This window comes from Cryptomeria japonica, chromosome 8 (assembly GCF_030272615.1).
Source record: "Cryptomeria japonica chromosome 8, Sugi_1.0, whole genome shotgun sequence".
NCBI classification, from domain to species: Eukaryota; Viridiplantae; Streptophyta; class Pinopsida; order Cupressales; family Cupressaceae; genus Cryptomeria; species Cryptomeria japonica.
Genome location: NC_081412.1, coordinates 398659004 through 398678357, shown reverse-complemented (window position 1 = coordinate 398678357; position 19354 = coordinate 398659004). Strand labels below are relative to the sequence as shown.

Here is a 19354-nt window from a genome sequence, read left to right as displayed (position 1 = left end):
AATAAAAGTGCACATGTAATAAGCCAAAAATTCCCCTACAAAAACCAAAACAATGAATATCATTAAAACTTGCAGTTTGAAGAAAATTCTCCACTTGCAGTCAGGATTTTAAAACCCGATTGAAGGAAAGACATAGCAAATGAACCCAGAATTTGATGAAATTCGAAACGTAGTTCGAGGATGGACTGAGGATTAAGCCAGTCCAAGGATTAGTCGAAATTTTGCCTCGGGAAGCATTGCATAGAGTAATTTTTTTCATTTTTTCACAAAAATTTCATGTAATGGTCCTTCATTTTTGAAAACAAAAATGAGGACAACAAGGTGTACATACTTTACTGTAACGTCCCCTTCCAGCCAGTGATCACTCCTAGTGATGAATAGCCTATTCAGGAGGCCCGTAGGCTATTTTTGACAAAATTAGGGTTTCCATCTTCTAGGAGGATTTTGAGTGTGAAGCAGTTGGAGTTTGGCAGAATGAGTCAAAGTTTCCTTCTGGGTTTTCTGTAAGCTTCGCAGTGGTATGACATGCAATCAGTTCAAGGGAGTTTGCACAACTTACTATTTCTAGTAAGTGGTTGTCAATTGTCATGATTACTAGGTTTTTCTGGGTTTCTCGAGCTGAGCTACAGGGTTCGAAGAACATTCTTTTTGGAGTTGTTTTCGGGACTTACTATTTTTAGTGTCATTTCAGCCAGTTCTATTTATAGTAGTTCAGTTGTGAGTTCTGACTCAGCTCAATTTGATGGTTTTCAGCACTTCAATCCATCAGTTCAATTTGGCATAATCAGTATTTGATTTTCAATGATTTATTAAATATTATTACTTTATGCTAAAGTTAATATTTAATGTGTTTTGGACGACTTATGGAAAAATATTTTGCACCTAAAAATATTATATTTTCCCCAAGTCAGTGGCGTGAGAAAAGGAGGCATTTTCATGAAGTTTATTATGTTTTTAAGTTGTAAGTCTTACACCAAGGAAAAGTTCGAACTTTTGCCTAGGAGTTGGACGCCAAACATATGAAGGAGTGGGAAATGAAATGCAAATGCAGAAGTTGTAATTTGGACACCATTTGGAGGTGAATTTGGGGTCTCAGAATCTATAAATATGAGAGCTTGGTCTCTCATTTGGTATCTTTGCTGCCACATTTTCAGTTTTCTGATTGCTGTTGTGTTTTGCGTATAGTGGCTGACGTAATATTTTGATCATACCTCCTCGTCTGCTGAGCATATCAACATGGGTATTGGCTCTGATTTTATCTATCCCATAGGTGATGATGTCCTCCAAACGGGAAATGCTAGTTTTCTGATTTGGATTTTTTATTGCTGATCGAATTTTTCTGCTGGGACACCCCTTCCCTAGCTGCATTGGGATGCGTGCATCTAGTCGTGGACTTCGGAGTTGCAGGTTTGAGGTTTGGAAATGGTCGCTTATGCCATGTTAGTCATTTGATTTTGATTTGGTGTGATTTGGAGTAGATTTGTGTTAGTTATGAGCATTTTGGTGTTTCCAATAGTGGCTGGTCTGCGTGTAATGCAATTTTAGAATTAAGAACAGCAATAGTCGCTTATATTTGAAGTTGGTTTTAGAGGTAGCTTTCATTGTGATCAGTGTTCTTCTATTCTAATCAATTGTCTCTATATTGTAAGGTTGAATAGTAGTACTATCAACCACTTCTGGATTGTAAAGCATACCCGTTGAAAAGTGGAAGAGGCTGGCTTGCCGCCTACATTTGATATTTGTAATTCTATCCTCCCGCTGTATATAAGCAGTAGAGTGATATTTTGTTTGTAATGGTCCTCTCGCTGCATAAGCGCTTGAGTTGAGTTTGTGTATGTGTTCAGTCCTCCCACTGAAATATTGCGATAGAGTGATTCGTGGTTGGTTTTGTCATTGTTCTCTTGGCTGGTTTACCGCCAGATTTCTAGTTTTCTATTCCTACTGGAAAGTGGAAGGGGCTGGCTTGCCGCCCATTATTGTAATGAGTATTTTTCCAGCAGTTTACATTTAACGATCCCCTGCTACTGTATGCTCTCACCCTCCCAGCTTGGGCTCTCAGTGATCAAAAGGTGTAGGGTTCCTTTTAGCTGGTTTAGTTTCCTTTCTCTAACCCTAACGGGTGTGGTTGTGTTTGTAATCTTGTTGAAAAATCAAAAAAAAAATCTTGGGGATATTACACTTACGCCCTTGTGGGATTTGAACTTGTGACACCTCTTTCAAGAGCACAAGTTCACCACTAGGCAAACTCAAGTTGTACAAATAAATATTCATAATGTTGTTATATGTTTATAAGTAATATATATTATGTATATTTATATATATCAATATATATTAACATTATGAATATTTGTCTTAAATATTTTACATATATATTATGCATTGTTAATTAATATATAGTTTTATTAAATATATATATTATATATGTATATATAAATATCTATACGGGCGTACCCATACCCAAGAAAAATAAATTGTTGTACCCATGTACCCAAATCCGTATCTCATACCCTTACCCGTACTTGAATCAGCAACTTAGAAATAAACAAATAAAATAAATGCATAACAAGAAATGCCCAAAGAGCAACTTGGAGATACACTTTAAAGTTTTCATAAAAAATTAAAAGCAGCAACTTAGAAGTAAAACAAGAATAATTTAAACTCGTTACTTGCAAACTTGAAAATAAATACATTAATACTTCTTACTTAAAAATTAAATCATTAATAGTTAGAAAATATATTATTCAAAACAAGCAAAAAATTTTAACTCTCTATTTGCAAACTAATAAAGGAAGTTAATGTAATTAATATAAAGGAAAGCATAATAAAATAACTTGAAATCTTAGAAAAAAATTAACCTTAAAAATCTAAGAGTATGATAAGCAGTCCTTCACTAAGTTTCGAAATGAGGGGATGGGTTTCAAGGATGGGGGGAACAAGGGTCTAAGTTTGGGGACAATGGGGGGATGGCAGGGGGACAATGGTGGCGGGGGGAGGGGGAGTGGCGGTGCTGATATACATATAGTACTTGAAAAACTAGTCATGAAAAGATGTATAAGATTGACATTTCAAATGAAACTTTGGCAAATTAGTAAAATAGCAAAATTGCAAATACTAAATACTAGGATTTAAGATTTTCATTTTAATTTTAAATACTTGAATACTAAATAAAATTTGACAGATGAAATTCTCAAAGTGGAGATTTCTATTATATCAAAAAATATCATAAAGATGATTACGAGTAGCGTGATATCAAAATAAGTACAAACTACAAAATGTCAAAATGTAGTGAGGGAAGCCACTAATCATCCCCAAACTCCTCATCACTAGAACTACTGGACTCCTTATGGTCAAGATCTACCAAACTAACACCGACCAGCCTTACATTTGAAGTCGTAGCATCCTGTTGTGCAAATCGCACACCCATCCCCGTCTTGGACAGGGACCCCCCCCCCCAGTTCGTGCCTTTCTGTCCTGCCTTGAAATTTGGCTAAGTCTAGAATGTCCTGATCCTGAAATTTGGCTAACTCTGAAAAACTGAAGGGGTTTGTTTGCTTTTCCCAGCTCTGGTGTACGAAGTCAGGAAATTTTTTCCGGCTCATTTCTTGGATGCCGACTTTGGTAGAGCGCCTAATTGACGGTTGCCCCCGTAGTCAGTCCATTTTGGTTTAAGGCTTAGTCAGTCTAAAAATTTAGTTGCTTACTGCGTCTTGTCACCAACGTTGTGATCACTGCACTTTAAACGCTTAAAATGCTTAAGTCTGTCGTTTTATCAAAGGGAGGTCACTGCAAGTGAAAAAATTCTGAAGCTCTGCTTCAGCGACCACTGTAACGCTCAATCCCATGTAGGCTTCACTGCTTACCAGCCAAGGTGAAAAAGTGAAAATAAAAGAGAAAAATCAAAAGAGAAGAAATTGAAAAGCAAAGAAATATCAAGTTGCTTGGTTTTGGGAATACAGACACCTCTGCCGATTTTCAAAAAGAAAGTTTATCGGAAACAGAGCAATCTCTGTGAGCTTACAGCCGATAACTCTGTCGGGGCTATAGACGCTTGCTGGCAGCGGGGCTCTATCCAGGTTGCTTTTGAAGTTAGAGTCGCTCTACGTAACTTGCATTAACTAAACAATGATATCTCAACCTTCTTTAGGCTTGAATGAACTTCACTGCGCACACTCGATTTTTCAAGGTTGGTGACTTGATTCAGTTTGCGACCTCATTTTTACTTTGAATCTGTCTTCTGTCATTTGGGTTGTTTTGTGGGGTATATACCAGAGATTCTCGGGTTCGATCCGGATAGTCATCCTTGAAATGTTCAGGAACATTTCCCAGCCGAGTCGCCATTTGTTGTGCGAATCGCACACCCATCCCCGTCTTGGACAGGGACCCCCCCCCAGTTCGTGCCTTTCTGTCCTGCCCTGAAATTTGGCTAAGTCTGGAATGTCCTGATCCTGAAATTTGGCTAACTCTGAAAAATTGAGGAAACCTCCAAAAACTAGAATTTGCAATATAACTCCTAGAGGTCTGAAACCACTCTCAAACATCCTGAAAGTATATATAGAATATAACTTAAAGTATGATCCTCCGGGGAGATCTGGACAAACTTGCCCAAGTGCCCAAGCTCGCACTTCTTGAGAAAACGTTTAAAATCGCCCAAAATGCCCAATTTCGGACCCTGGGGCTAAAATGTGAAAAAGTTCAAAAGTTGCGAAAAAGCCCCCAGAGGTCCGAAAATCACTTAAGTCTCCCAATTTCGAACCCTGGGCCAAAAAGTGAAAAAGTTGACAAAACTGGCTGGAAGTCCGAAAAAGTGAAATGTTGCAAAAGTGCCTTCAGGTCCGAATTTCACTTAAAGCACCAATTTCGGACCCTAGGGCCGAAATTCGAAGTTTCTTCTAAAATTGCAAAACGCGTTTATAGGTCCGAAATTCTTCTGAAAATTACGAAATATGCCTTATGGTCCGAAAATGCCTTTCGGCACCAAAGCGCGAAAACTCCAAAATCGCAAAGGCAGAAAGTATGCTAACACTCCGAAATCTTCAAAATCGCGAAGGACGCCTTAAGGATCCGGAGTTTGCTATAAATTGGCGAAAGTCTCCAGTTCGCTAAAACACCTTTGCTCCGAAATTTGAAATAATGGCAAATCACAAAAGAGGCGTTGAAGCTCCGAAATGTGTAAAACCCTCTATGTCCGAAATTCGCCTTAACCTCATTTTCGGACCCTGGGGGGAGGTAAATGGAAAGTGTATCGAGTTTGAAAAGGGGCATTTAGGTCCGAAATTTCTAAAGGTTACAAAAAAATGCTGGAAGCTCCGAAATTTATTTAAATTCGCAAAATATGCTTCAAAGCGTTGAAGGCTCCAGAAGGTTAAAATCGCGAAAATACCTTTGGGCACCAAAACGTTAAAACCTCCAAAAATCCGAACTTCACTTCAAAGAGTTGCAAAAATCCCCAAATGATCCCAAATTTCACTTAAAACGCCAATTTCGGACCCTAGGGGGCTAAATTGGAGAATATGATGAAATTTCAAAAACGTCTAAGTTCTCCGAAATTTACCAGAAAAGCATGAGAGTTAGAGTTTTAAAATTTGCAAAAGCTCTTCAAACCTCCAGAATCGCGCCATAAACCCATTTAAAACGTCCAAGACTCCAAAGGTAAAATCACCCAGAAGTAAAAGACCAAGGATCAGATTTCACAATCAAAGAGAAAGAGAAGCATTTTCAAGATACATCTCACAAAGAGCTTCTCAAGCCAGACGTCGTAATTAAATTTAATGTTTGTTAAAATTAAATTATTTAATTTTCCAAATTAATTTAATTAAGTGAAATTGGTTGATCGCAGGACGTCATCGAAGAACTAGGAGAAAGACCTGAAACGCAAATCGAGGAAGGATCGCAATTCAAGGCCAGGCACTAAAGATTGGAAAAGAAAAGATGCAGGAGCGCAAGAGCAACCGAGCATTGGGAACTGTGTCGTTGAACATAGATGAAGTCAACTAGCGAAATTGAAGGCAAAAAGCAAAAGAACACTCAGTCTATGCATTCTTGAGAAAAGAGACACAGCTGGATTTAATTCCAGGAATTCAATTCCTAAAAGCTGAAATTGCTTTATTGTAAACTGCCTATGGGTCCTGTGCAAGATATTTTTGTGGATAACTATTCCCAACCACCAAGAAGACCGGATAGACCTGAATTAAAGCCAAAAGTGGTTGGTAGTTGAGATATTTGTTGGTTGGATAACTGAGAATTTAATGGGCATGGGTTAAAGCTGTCAACTTCTGGAAGACAAATCAGGACCCTTGGATGCAGTCCATCCTGGCCTCTGATTCAAAATTGTAATATCTATAAAAGGCAGAGGCCTTTCTTTTGTAAAGGGTTAGATAGTTAGATAGTGAGATAATCAGAGCTTGTTAGATAGTTAGATTTTAGAGTTAGAATAGGTTAGATCTTAGCAGTAGCATAGAGATGCTGCAGAAATTGTTGTAATAGGCAGATGAGATCAATATATAAACATTGATTTGGTGTTTATTATCTTGTTTTCATCCTGTTTGCATGGTTTCTTTTAGTATTTTAGATAGATCTTTCTATTTTGGGTGTGCAGGTATTTGATAGATTCGGGCTCATACCACTGAGGATATGCTGATTGTGTATCCTTTTGTGTGGTTAACCTGAGCCTTCGATTGTGCTTAGTTCAATTGCAGATGTCCGTCTAAGCTGCGCCAGAATTGGGTACTTAGCTGTGCGTCTCCAGTCTAAAAATCTTCCAAGTCCCTTTGAAGATTGCACCGTTCCTGCAAGGTTGTGAGCTATTCTGGCCAAGTAGGAATTGGTTATGTGGAATCCGTCTACCCGCATACCCGTGTTGTTAGTTTTAGATCTCCTAAACCTTTCCTTTTGCTCTTTATTCCGTAATTCGAGAATCACAGCAGACTAGCTTGTTGCAAATCGTAAGTCCCCTTGTGTTTCCAACATAAATACATCAAGCCACTGAGAGATCCCACAGTCAAGACCTGACAAAAGAAACCTTGAGGTTATCCCCTTTGATCAAAGCGTAGAAAATAGCATTAGGGATTCCCTTATTTCAAGAGAGGGTAGGATACTTAGTGAGTTTATTCTATTCTGCATTGGCCGTATGGAGTTTGCAGCGATGCGATTTCAAACACATCAACACATCCCCATCAATCTGTGATGGCTCCTCTAGCTATACACCCCATCATGTTGTTGGATTCTCTTTGTACACAAGTATCTTGCAATCAATGAGATGCAAAGCCCTATGTATAGCTACAAACTTCTCTTCTCTCCTAGAGATAAGTTTGTTCCTCTTAAGAGAGTGGATGAAGCTATAGGTAGACCAGTTCCTTTCAGCAACTGAAAAACTAGAACCTTGAAATAGCAAACAAATGGCCAGAGTGGTAGTCAAATTTTTTTGTCCATGACAAGTCCACCACAAAATTGGGTCCTTCTATGCCCTTGTTCCTATATCCATCTAAGCCATGTCAAAATAACCCCTAAGAGTGGCGAATTTGGTCCACTCAATGCGAATCATGTCAACATTATTAGGATCATACATCTTATCAATGCCCCTAAAGAACTTTGCCTACACCTCATCATCTTCAATTAGTGTAACTCTACCAGGCCTAGCCTTGTACAACTTAGGATTCAATGCATAGGCAGCCATATGCAAGGGAGTGTTGAGCTTGTCCCATCTCCATTGAATGATTGGCCAAAAACCAACGTGAGGAAACAAGAGGATTTGAGAGGATTTGTAAAGGGTAGATGGCATGGATGGGGCCCACTTCCCATTTGGGTTTGACCCTAGCACCAAAAAAATGATTTTTTTAAGAAAATGCCTTTTTGTGGCATCCTAGGACAAGAGACTTCCAGATGTCCCCGAGACGCTCAAGGGATGCCTAGGCATTCCTAAGACGTCTCGGAGATGTTTGGACATCCCTAGTGTCTCCGGACATCCCAGTGGCAGTGAAGGGATGGCGGAGGGACGCCTTGTCCTCGTCCTTGCTTCCCGGAGACATCCTCATCACGGAAATGTGAGGGTTTGGGGGGGAACACATTTTCGTGGTTCAATGATGCTAAGTGTTTTGGTACTTAGACAAAGGACACAATCATGTGCGACCAATTACTATGGTAGTTGTAGAAATCTTAATGCATTTTCTACACAGATTACTAATTAAATAAGCGTAATATAATAAAAATATATATATGAAAGTGCTGATCAAATTCTGAAAAATGTGAGACATAAAAAGGATCTAAAAAATTACAAAAGAAAATTCGCTCTCTTTTCATTGTCATTTTAGTTTCTTTCTTTCTTCTTTCCTCTTTTTTATTATTTTTTATTCCTATTTTATTTTTTTCTCTCTTTTATTTTTTAACTTTTTATCTTTTTTCTCAACCATGGCAACCTTTTTAAGACTCTATCTGCAATCCATTACTGCATTTTTCTTCCTGATGATGGATCACTGAGTGTGACCTGAAACATCGATCAAATAAACACACACAGCTTACTCCAAAACACTATGCACTCATTATTAATGTTTGCATCATCATTTTTAGCTAGCATTTTTGCAGTTCCAACAAAAAGATTTTTTCAATGCATCAAGCAGTGTGAAGATGAAATCTTGGATGATGAAGAAAACAAGGAAATTTTAAGGCAAGGAAATGCTCATTAAAGCTCCCAGAGCATGCTTAAACAAATGATGAACACTTTTTGATAATTTTGAATTGAAAAAAGATACAAAATTCATCTTTACATATTTTCTCTGTTTTTGCATTCTCCTGAAAGGAGCAAATTAAAACATTCACAAAATGTAACCTGTTCAATATTAAACAATTTAGAGCAAGAAAATTGCACATTTAAACAAAGATCTACTAAGATAAATATACATCGTACCTTTGTTTTTGCTACAATTAATCCCACAGCTTGGCCATAGTAGTGAACCCGTTTAGATGCAAAAACTAGTTCATAATCACTGCAAAGAGCAACTCATAAACATTATTCAAAATATTCCACAATACTATACTTGCAGTGACAACTAAGTCCAGAGATAATAAAATTCAACAATTTGCATTGTCCATCAACAAACTGATATATCATTCACATTAGTCTTTCTTTTTCATAAGTGACAATTATCGACCTGGTAGAAAGTAGAGATATCCAAACTAGAGATACATTAGCCCAATGTACATATTTATAAAATATTAATTAGCAAAACAGTAAGCATATCTTCAGAGATCTAGCCATCACTCATATTAGCATAGCAACGATATAAGCTAAATTTTAGGAGATTTAATTCAAGCAAAACAAATTCAGTGTGAGAGACACAAATCAGATTGGATTTCAGAAAAACTTCTACCAACAAAGTAATTAAAATGATATTAATTTTTCTCTTTTTTTTCATCTATCTAGTCTTAAAAACTTGCACATGAACCTGTATTTGTCATTGACTCTATCCAATTTAGAAGGTACTGTTGGAAATGTTGTCATTGATGTCAAGTAGGTAAGTAGACAATGCCATAGACAAATTGTCATTATTGTCAATGGAGGAAAGATATTGACATTAATGATTAAGTTGAGGAAGAAATTGTTCATGTCAAATAAAGGCATACGTGGACAACAATCATACATGAACAGCTACACAAATGACTCAGGGTCATAGTGTTGAAGCTGAAGCAAGAGACCTGCCACAAGCTAATACAATAGCAAATTGATGATATAGATGAAGACATTAAGGGCTTTGAGTTTAGATCACTGAAATATGGAGCACCAATATATAAACAAACAGTTTGTGAGGACATGATTGGATGCTGTGAACATGAATGTTGTTGAAGACTATTCAGTTCAAGAGCTGATGTGCAAGAGCTGTAAGAATAGAGCCATTAAGATTTAAGAAGGATGAAGTCTATACTGTGATCTTTCCCGTCCATTAGAGAGCCATTTCGTTGCAAGTAGAATCGACATTGACTTGAGGAGAGATTGTATGATATAGATCAGTAAATAAATATACAGTGATAGCAATACATGTTTACAGATGTGGAAATCAGCCAAGGAAAGAATCTAAACAAAGCATCAAGTAATACAAGCAATCAATATTAAACTAACAAGTCAGTAAATCAACAAGCTTGATTAAAAAGAACAGACGATGATTTTCTACAGCAAATGGTTGGTGATTTAGAGTGGTTTCTTACCAAGTCAATTAATGATGAATTTTTGAGAGATGAGCAAGCTAAAGGTTGAAGTATATGCTCATATATCAGTGAAAGCATAGTCAAAATCAATATATTCAAACTATGTTTGCAAAACACAATATAGCTATCTACGAGAAGAAGAAGAATGTCAATTATTATCAGCAATTACCATCTTAAGAGCAGCGATGGAAATAATAATTAATACTGGTAAATTAGAATGACAGCAATGATTATAAAGAGATGCAATTATTAACATGTTTTTAATATATTGAAATATGATTCAGATTAAAGAGGGACCAACGTGGTAAAGCACTGAAGAAAATTACTAAGCGATTAGAGTAGAAACAGAATTAAACAAAGGCAAAGATACATATAACTAAAGACAAATATCCTACAGCAAACCAGAAAAAGACAAAAGCAAATAAGACGAAAAACAGAAAAAGACAGACAAAAAGTGCACGATTGCATTTAGATTAGAAGAAGCAATGACTAAGAAAAATTAAAGAACATCGAATGTTTTGAAAAGCCATATAAGACAAAATTAGACGTAGCATGAAGAAAGCAGTCAGTAAATGACAAAAATAGTACTTAAATAGAAAGTGCTTTGTTTATTAAGACAGATGGTAATTACAAGGCATTACAAAGTGATGAAGTCTAACTAATAGACAGTGATAAAATTAAAGAAAAGCATTATCAAAAGTAATTGTGATTAAGGAGCAGCTCTTATGTTTATGGTAAAACGATCCTCATGAAAGCAAACAAAGTAAGTTTATCAAAAAGGTGTGGTGCAACTAATTAGTTAACTTGTGTTTAAATCATTTGTAAAAGGTGCGATTTATTTGGTATCTTTTAAGAAGGATATTAAAGATTCTTTTGAAGTCACTTCGTTTGAGAAGACTCTTCATAAAGAGGCATGTCTTTTGAAGATATAAAAGGAAGGTTGTTTAGAAGATTTTTAAGAGATGTGAAGTGTGATTGAAGAGTGTATAAATTAAAAAAAAGATTCTATCAATTAGACATAAACAGGTCTACATATAAAGAATAGAATAGAATTCTGATGTATCATATCCTCTCTTGAATAAGGAAATCTCTAACGCTATTCAGATTGATCATACGAGATAACCTCAAGGTTCCAACTGTCAGGATTTGACTTGCTTAGGATAACTCAGTGTTGATATGTTTTGCTGGTAAACATGAGGGGACTTATGCATTTGACAAGCTGGTCTGCATCTGGTATGGCAATCTTGTGATGCTTTACTTCTCAAATTGGAGAAAATAAAAGGCAAAAGGACTGAGTCTAGAGATCCTAGGGACAATGATAGTAATGGCTACAGATAGACAGATCTCAAATAAACTAGTTCCTGCCTAGCCACAAATAAACTCACAACTCCACAGGAATAGTGCAAGCTCCAAGGGGAAGTAAAAGATTTTTAGGCCACAAACATTCATTTGGATGCCCAATTCTGGTGTAATCCAAAAAAAAACACCCACGGTTGAACTAAGAGCAATAATAGGCTCAAACTAACCATGCATAGAGACCTACAATCAACAAGCCTCCAATGGTATGAACCTAAAATCAAATCAAATACCCTCACACTTCACTGTTAAGATCATTGAGCTTCAACTAAATGAAAAGAAACCGTGCAAACAGGTTAGGGCAAATGGTAAAACACCATGCTTCAATGATTTAATCATTTGTTCTAACTGCGATTACAACAAATCCTATCCAACAATTCCTACCCTATTCTAATTCTACTCCTAACTACTGCTACTTCCAACCTATTAGCTTCTAAAATTCTAACTGTCTAACCCCTTACAATGAGAGAGGCACTGGCCTTTTATAGATTCTACATTCTAAATCAATGGCCAGGATTCCATCTATCCAATGGCTCTAATATCCCTTCTATAAATACTAACAACTTTTTGGTTAATGATCTCAACAACCATCAACCACCTTTTCAGCTACTTTCAACTATTTTCAATTAATCCCACTAGAAGACAAAAATTCATGGGGCCCAAGGCACAAAAAGTTAAATTTGGTAGCTGGGAAATAACTAACTTTTTAGCCCCCTTTTGAATTGCATTAAATGGGGCCAAAAGTAGTCATTTTGCAATATAATAGTTGTTATTACAATAAATCCAACATCTATCATTCTCAGTTGTTCATTTTCTGCTTCTGCATACTTTTGTAGCATTCTATGTCTGCCACTGCCTTCCAGAGCCTTGGGAATGGCATCACTTTGGTCTTATGCACTATGGTGGTGGTACTTATCTTCGTGATTAATAATTGGCACTACTCTGCGATCGCGCATTCAATCCTGCATGTTGCATCTTCATCCTCTCATTTGGTCATGATCATACCTTCAATCTATGCACTAGACTTCATGCGTCCTTTGGCTCCATGGAGGGGTCCTTATCTCTTTGATCCTTCCATCTCTCGGGTTCCCTTGGTAATCGCCTTACCTTGCATGGACAAACTAATTCGACAATCAGCCACATTTTCACCTAATCATTCATTCATTATTATCACATTTATTGGAGACTTGCCCTCTACAACATTTAGCCCTATTGATCATCATCATGTCCCATGAACCAAGAGTTAGAAGATCATTTTGACCTAGGCATTAGAAAGAACTAAGGGAAAAGTTTACTATCAAGGAGGGCTTCAAGACCTAATTTCTGGTCTGATTTTGATTGCAAAGAACACCACGTTTAGCCATCTTATTAGCTTGGGATGAGAAAACCTTTTGGAAATAGGTCTAGTAATTCTTGTAGCACCATCACCAAGCTTTGTGATGATTCGATGGACTTCAAACTTTGGAAGGTAAATAAGATAAGGGGCTGCTTTGACTCGGTCTCTGTAGTATCCCAGTTATTTTTTTTGTTTTTTAGGCCAATAATAATCATCCACAAACAAATAACCCGTTAAGGTTAGAAAGCATAAACTGAAAACTTGCTGGAAAATGCAACCCTTCAAGTTTCTAATCACCAAGTGCCCAATGTGGGAAGGTGAGAGCATACAGTGTTGAGGGGATCATTAGCTTCAAATAACTGGAAATAATACAATGCTTGGGCGGAAAGCCAACCCTTTCCGCTTATCCAGCGGGAATGCAAGAAACTTAGCAGTGAACCAGCCAAGAGAAACATACAAAGGCACAAATCACTCAACTGCGATATTTTAGCAGGAGGACTGAAATTACAAAGCAATCTCAACTCAACCGCTTATGCAGCGGGAGGACCATTACACTCAGACATCACTCGACCACTTAATACAGTGGGAGGACTGAATTACAATTTACTTGAAAATAGGCGGCAAGCCAGCCTCTTCCACTTTTCAGTGGGGTGAGAGTTACAAACCAGAATTGGTTAGTAGTACTACTACTTAACCTTACAATAATCAAGATAATGTGAGAAGAAAGTAATGCTGAATATCCAAATAAGAACATGAAATTTCTGCTAACATCAAAATCTGCAGGCTGGAATTGCAAAACCAACATCCTATGGATTCACTAAAATGCTCATAACTCTCTCATTACTCACCCAATTCACCCAAAATTTGTTCTAAATAATTGCTATACCCGCTACAATGAAAACAAACCCAAGGAAAGCCATCGAAACACCCATATTTATTTTGCACCCAATGCATTCACAAAACCCAACACCTAACCTGGGAAGTTCAATTTGCAATATAAAAATCCACACTCAAAATAAGATGCTAAAAACTTACAATATGCATCGCCAGTGGTAGGAAGGAAGGATGAGCCAGTACCCAGAATGATGGAATCGCTTGGTCAAGAGGTGTGAGCAAAATACACTTTCAGCAGTCCCGCGACCAGCAACCAGAAAACACTTAAATCCCAAATAGAACACTCCACAATCTGCAACTCACTCACCAATAGCACTGGGAATACATGGACACAATTAGGTACTATCTTGCAAGTACGAAACTGAGACTTAGGTAGGAAGCCACACTTCGAAGCTCAGATTTTTAATCGCCAATTCGGCAGCATAACGATGCAAATTCATTTGATTCCAAATGAGAGGCCAAGCACCTATATTTATAGATTTTTCCCTCTGAAATTCAAATGCAAATGGCACCCAAAACCATTGAAATTCAATTTCATTTCATGTCATAGCCTCCCCTAGACATGGCGTTAATTTTTCCAAATTCCCTAGGCAAAGTTCGAACTTTTTCCTAGGTGACAACTTTGCGATATAAATTATAAAAACATGAAATATTTCATCTTTCTCAATGCCACCTTTTTTAATGCCATTGACTTAGGAAAATACCAATAATGCTGGCAGATAGATATTTTTCCTAAGTTGCCCCATAACACAATTAATTAGTAATAAAAATAATTAAATATCAAACCTTAGGATAAGGAATTAATATTTAATTAAATAACTTATAACTCCAATATTGATTAATACCAAAATCAAGGATGAAGTTGTGCAATGAAGACCATTGAACTGTGCTGAGTCAAGATCCTGTCTGAGACTGCTAAAAATAGAAATGCTCAACACAGCCACTTACTAAAAATAGTAAGTCAAGAAATACTACTCTGAAAAACATAATCTTTGCACCCAGAGAAAGAGCTTAGAAAGCTCAGTAGAACTGCGTCAACCAAACAGCCAAACCCTAACTTACTAAAAAAAGTAAGTTCCGACTTCACCAAAGAATCAAATGCATGTTATGCCACCTTGGAGTTCATGGAAAACCCAGAAGAAAACCATAAGCAGAACTGAAGAATTCCCTCCTGACAAACCCTAAAAAGCTCGTGCAGAACTCCACAAAGGTTGGAAACCCTAATTCTCTCTTCCAAATAGCCTACGGGTCTTCGAAATAGGCCAATGGACCACTAAACTAATCACTGCGGAGAAGGGGACATTACAGTCTTCAAACACCAAACTTTGATGAAATGTGAAACTAGGAGGAAACTTCGGCATTAGGAAAAGGTTTGGGATTAAAGCACAATTTGACTTTATACACCACTACCAAATTTGAGGGCCATAATCCAAGTTCTAAGGAACTCATCCCTTGTTGCAACTTATTTTCCTTGGCCCTCAGCCCTTTATTATTGTTTACAATTGCAAAGCTTGATCTCAGAAGCAAACCTTGGCATAAGGAAGAGCATTAAGAATAAGCCAGATCAGATTCACTATAACATCACCGAACTTTGGCAAGTTCGGCCTTTTCTTCGGCCTTGGAAGGATCATTGGAACAAGGCTTATTCCCACCTATATGAAAACACTAAAGTTTAAAGGAGGTTAATCAAGAATTTGGCTTGAATTTCGACCTAAACCTCAGCCATGGAATGCCAAAAGTTTTGTAAACACCGAACTTTGCTCAAGTAAATATTAAACTTCGGCCTTTTCAAGCACTTTGGGAAAAAGGACATACTCCATACTTCATTGCGAATACTGAATGTTTGTAAGATCATGGGCAAATTTCGGCCTTGGAATGCCAAAAATTTTCCAAACACCTAACTTTGTGCTGTGCCTTGCACACACTCCTCGTCATCGACCCAAGATATAATCAGCATTCAACTGTCGAAAATCGACCCTTCCCGCCGGAATTTGAGACAGAGACAAATTTAGGAATCTTGACACAGTTTCACTCCCATAAACTCGTCTTTAGGAAATTGTGAGCACAAAATCGTCTTTTCAAAATGCACATTCAAAACGATTAGCACAAGCAAGATTGAAAACTTAAATGCTAAGTCGTGCAAATCAATAACACCTGCCCCCTTTTTATTGTCAGCAACAAAGGAAACCGCATTTTGAATTTAATCAAACCAACTAACCAAACCGACTGATTTTCAAATTCAAATTGCATCTAGTCCCCAACGTAGAATTCAAATTGTTTAGAAGGCCTGTTTCAAAACATTTTTGAATATTAAGTTGTTTGGTTGTTTAAACAATTTTTTATTGCTAAAGCCATCTTCAGGTACTACTAACCCATATTTTCACATTAAAACCTGTCTCGTAATTTGTGTCCGGGTGTGCAGGATAAATGCCTAAGCCAGTGACAGAATCTTCAAAGGCACCCGATGTGCCAGGAGCATCGCAGACCTCCAGAGTCAACATCCCTCATAAGCTCAAAATAATGAAATATTAGTATCAGGGAGGAGTGATCAAAGAGTCAAAAGTCCAAAGTATTTGAGACAATATAGGGGATATAGACCTCGAGCACATAGACATTCATGAATTTAGAAATAGGGTGTACTCTCCCAATGCATATGGCAAACCCAGATGCATGTTGGAAAGTGGTATTGCTCAGGCTGGTGGTTTCCCACTAGCCGTGTGAAAGATCCCTGATGGATCTCTTTTACCAATCTGCTGTAATTTTTATTTATTTAAATTGATTTTTCCTGCTTATTAATATTTTCTTTCAGAAATAGACAGAAGTTGCAGAAGGGTTGAATTCTTTTTGTATTTTGATGATTTTTCAACAAGTAAATAATGAAGTACAAGTACATGAACAAAGTACTGAAAATGAAGTTCATATACAGCCAAAACAAATTCGATTCAAGGCAGATTTCTGAATATAAAATCAAATATTTGACCAGATGAAGATTTCCAATAATTTCAGGAAGATTACAATCAGGAATAATTCCAACCTGGATGCTGAAAGAGTAACATAACTAGGAATGAAGTTGTGGCAAGATTCCAGCCCTCCAAGTGCTGCACGTGGGAAGGAAAGTGGCTGCCAGGTACAGCCGTATGGTTGCCAAGTACACCCAACTGGTTAGAAACCCCAAACCCCACGCTGAACTCTGTCAGAATTGCTGAACCTCCAGAAAGAATGCCGTACAATCTCCAAGATGCTAATAGCTGCAAACAAATCCAAACCACTGTATTGGGGGCTACGTCCCAAACAGGCAAGGCATTGGGGTTGGCGTCCCAGATGCTGAAAAGCTCTTCCAGAGCCAAATCTCAAATCCAAGATGTAAAATGTGTAAAAGATAATCATAGAATGAAGCTCCTATCCCCTTATAACCCCTCTCAATTGCAAATCGAACCCTAATTGTCTCCAAGTGGCGTGGTCTAGTGGAAATGTTATAATTTCTTATTTTAAAGTGGTCATGTTACTAGAAAATGACCTTTTTCCCCATAGACAGAAATCCGCTCACTGAATTGCCCTGAGACCAAAGAGAAAGATTTAAAGAATTTCAAGATCTTTCCAACGAGCTATCACACAATAGGATGCGCATCCAGATGAGACCAAAAATCCCCTTATTACTCCAAAATGGCTAACAACTTAGCCTTATTTAATTATTAAACGCTAACTTAGGAAATATTAAAAATATAACCCAAATAGCCACAAAATGCCCAACTGACATTACAAACCCTAAAATCATCCTGTCACCTGTCTGTGACTGAAGTCGGAAATCAAGGATTCACTGGTAGTCTCATCCCTAAAATCTAGGGATGTTCCTAAAATTTAGGAAACAAGCCCAATCTCTTTGAAACTGAAACCATCTAAAAGGTCATGAATAACCTCACGACTGGCAACTGTCACGACCTCCTAAAATTTAGGGATACCCCCTAAAATCTAGGAACTGCTCCAAACTGGCTCCAAACTGCCTGTAAAGCCAAAATCCAATCACTATATGCACTGAATGAGTCCCAATCAACCTCTGCTAGCCTACGAGACTCCAATGATAGGCCAACTCCTCCGTCTCTGATGTCCACTCTAGAAAGGGGACATGACACCGTGCAAAATTATGAGCTTGTGGTTGAAGCCGCCAAGCACTACCAGCCTGAAACCAGATTAGTGGTGGTAAGAGGAACGGTGATGGCTGACTTCACACCTGAGGCTATTGGAGAAACATTTGATATCCCGCTTCGTGATCGCGCCACTGCAGTAATCATTGATGAAGCCCAAATCGCTTATGACATGAATCCTAGTCACTGCAAAACACTGATAAATGAAGAATGGTTTAAAGAAAGAAAAGCCTTGAGCACTAGGATTGGCAAAAAGGCCCGCAGAAGCGAGTTTAACAATGAATATGGGGACATGGTTACCTTGCTTAGCCAGGTCATGGGATTCCCCACTCCAACCTATTTGAGGAATGGATGCTCTATTTTACCAAGCAAGTCTTCAGTGGGAAGGCTAAGTTTGACTGGGCTCAAATCATCACCGACAACATTCATACACAGCTAGTTGAGCTCGAGGAGAAAAAGTACTTCACCATGACCTCCTACTTAGTCTATATGTTTGCTCGGCATCAGCCGCTACCAAGATTGATAAAAAAGGTGAGATTGGGAATGGGCCAAATCAGGTGAAAGTGTATGACTGCTACCCTCGGCTGCATTACTATAACATAGCTCAGAGAGAAAAACAACATTGCGTATGCAATTGGTCAGTATGAGCGTGTAAATGACGCTTTTACAATGCGCATGGTCAGATTAATGCAAGGGGGGTTGCACATAAGATTATGAAAGCAGGCTACCACATTGATTCGGAAGTATGGTGCGTGGTTCATTCAGTTCCCTTGATTGTCCTACATCAGAATATCAGGCTTTGAGGGGACATCGTATCGACTTCCCCGTTACCCATCAGACAGATTGGTCCTCATGGAGGTTGCAAGACAGGCACACCCAGCAGGCAACGTACTCAGGGACAAAAAGAAGTTGGGATTCACATTCCCAATGATCATAGACAACCTTGATGTGCACTTCAAGAATTTTGTGCAAGCCGAGGAATCATTCGACAAGCTAGCATCATATTGCTTGTAGGAGCACTTCCGCAAGAAGTACTTTGATCCTGCTGGATTGGGAAAGAAGGCCTATGGCAGGCATTACAGGGCTAAGGCGTCCATAGAGGACTACTAGAGCAATTGTTCAGATGACTATGAGGTACTCAAGATTGAGTGTTCAGCAAATGCGACTTTATGAATACCGCCAGGTCCCAGATCAGGTAATAGACTATGGGAATTGCTTGCAAGTTCAGGAGTATGAGGCAGTCAAAGACCTCCCGCCAGCCATTGATTGGGCTCAGGACCCAATCACGGACTTTGAGGCCGTCATGGAGGGTCCATGAAGATATATAGACAAATGGCTAGCCTAGCAAATAGAGAGGCTAACCCATGAGGGAACCCAATTTTAGTCTAGATTTCCAGTCTTCAGAAGACAAAGGAACATCATGCGCGCCAAG

General features: G+C 38.1%; 1 protein-coding gene across 1 annotated transcript in view; it reads right to left on the bottom strand.

Moving 5' to 3' along the window:
- The window catches only part of LOC131079441 (uncharacterized), a 408813-nt gene that overhangs the window by 123846 nt on the left and 265613 nt on the right, over window positions 1-19354 (bottom strand). The window contains exon 10 of the mRNA XM_058017395.2: window positions 8900-8978. Coding sequence (XP_057873378.2) covers window positions 8900-8978 — 79 coding nt within the window. The remainder of the gene's footprint in view (window positions 1-8899; window positions 8979-19354) is intronic.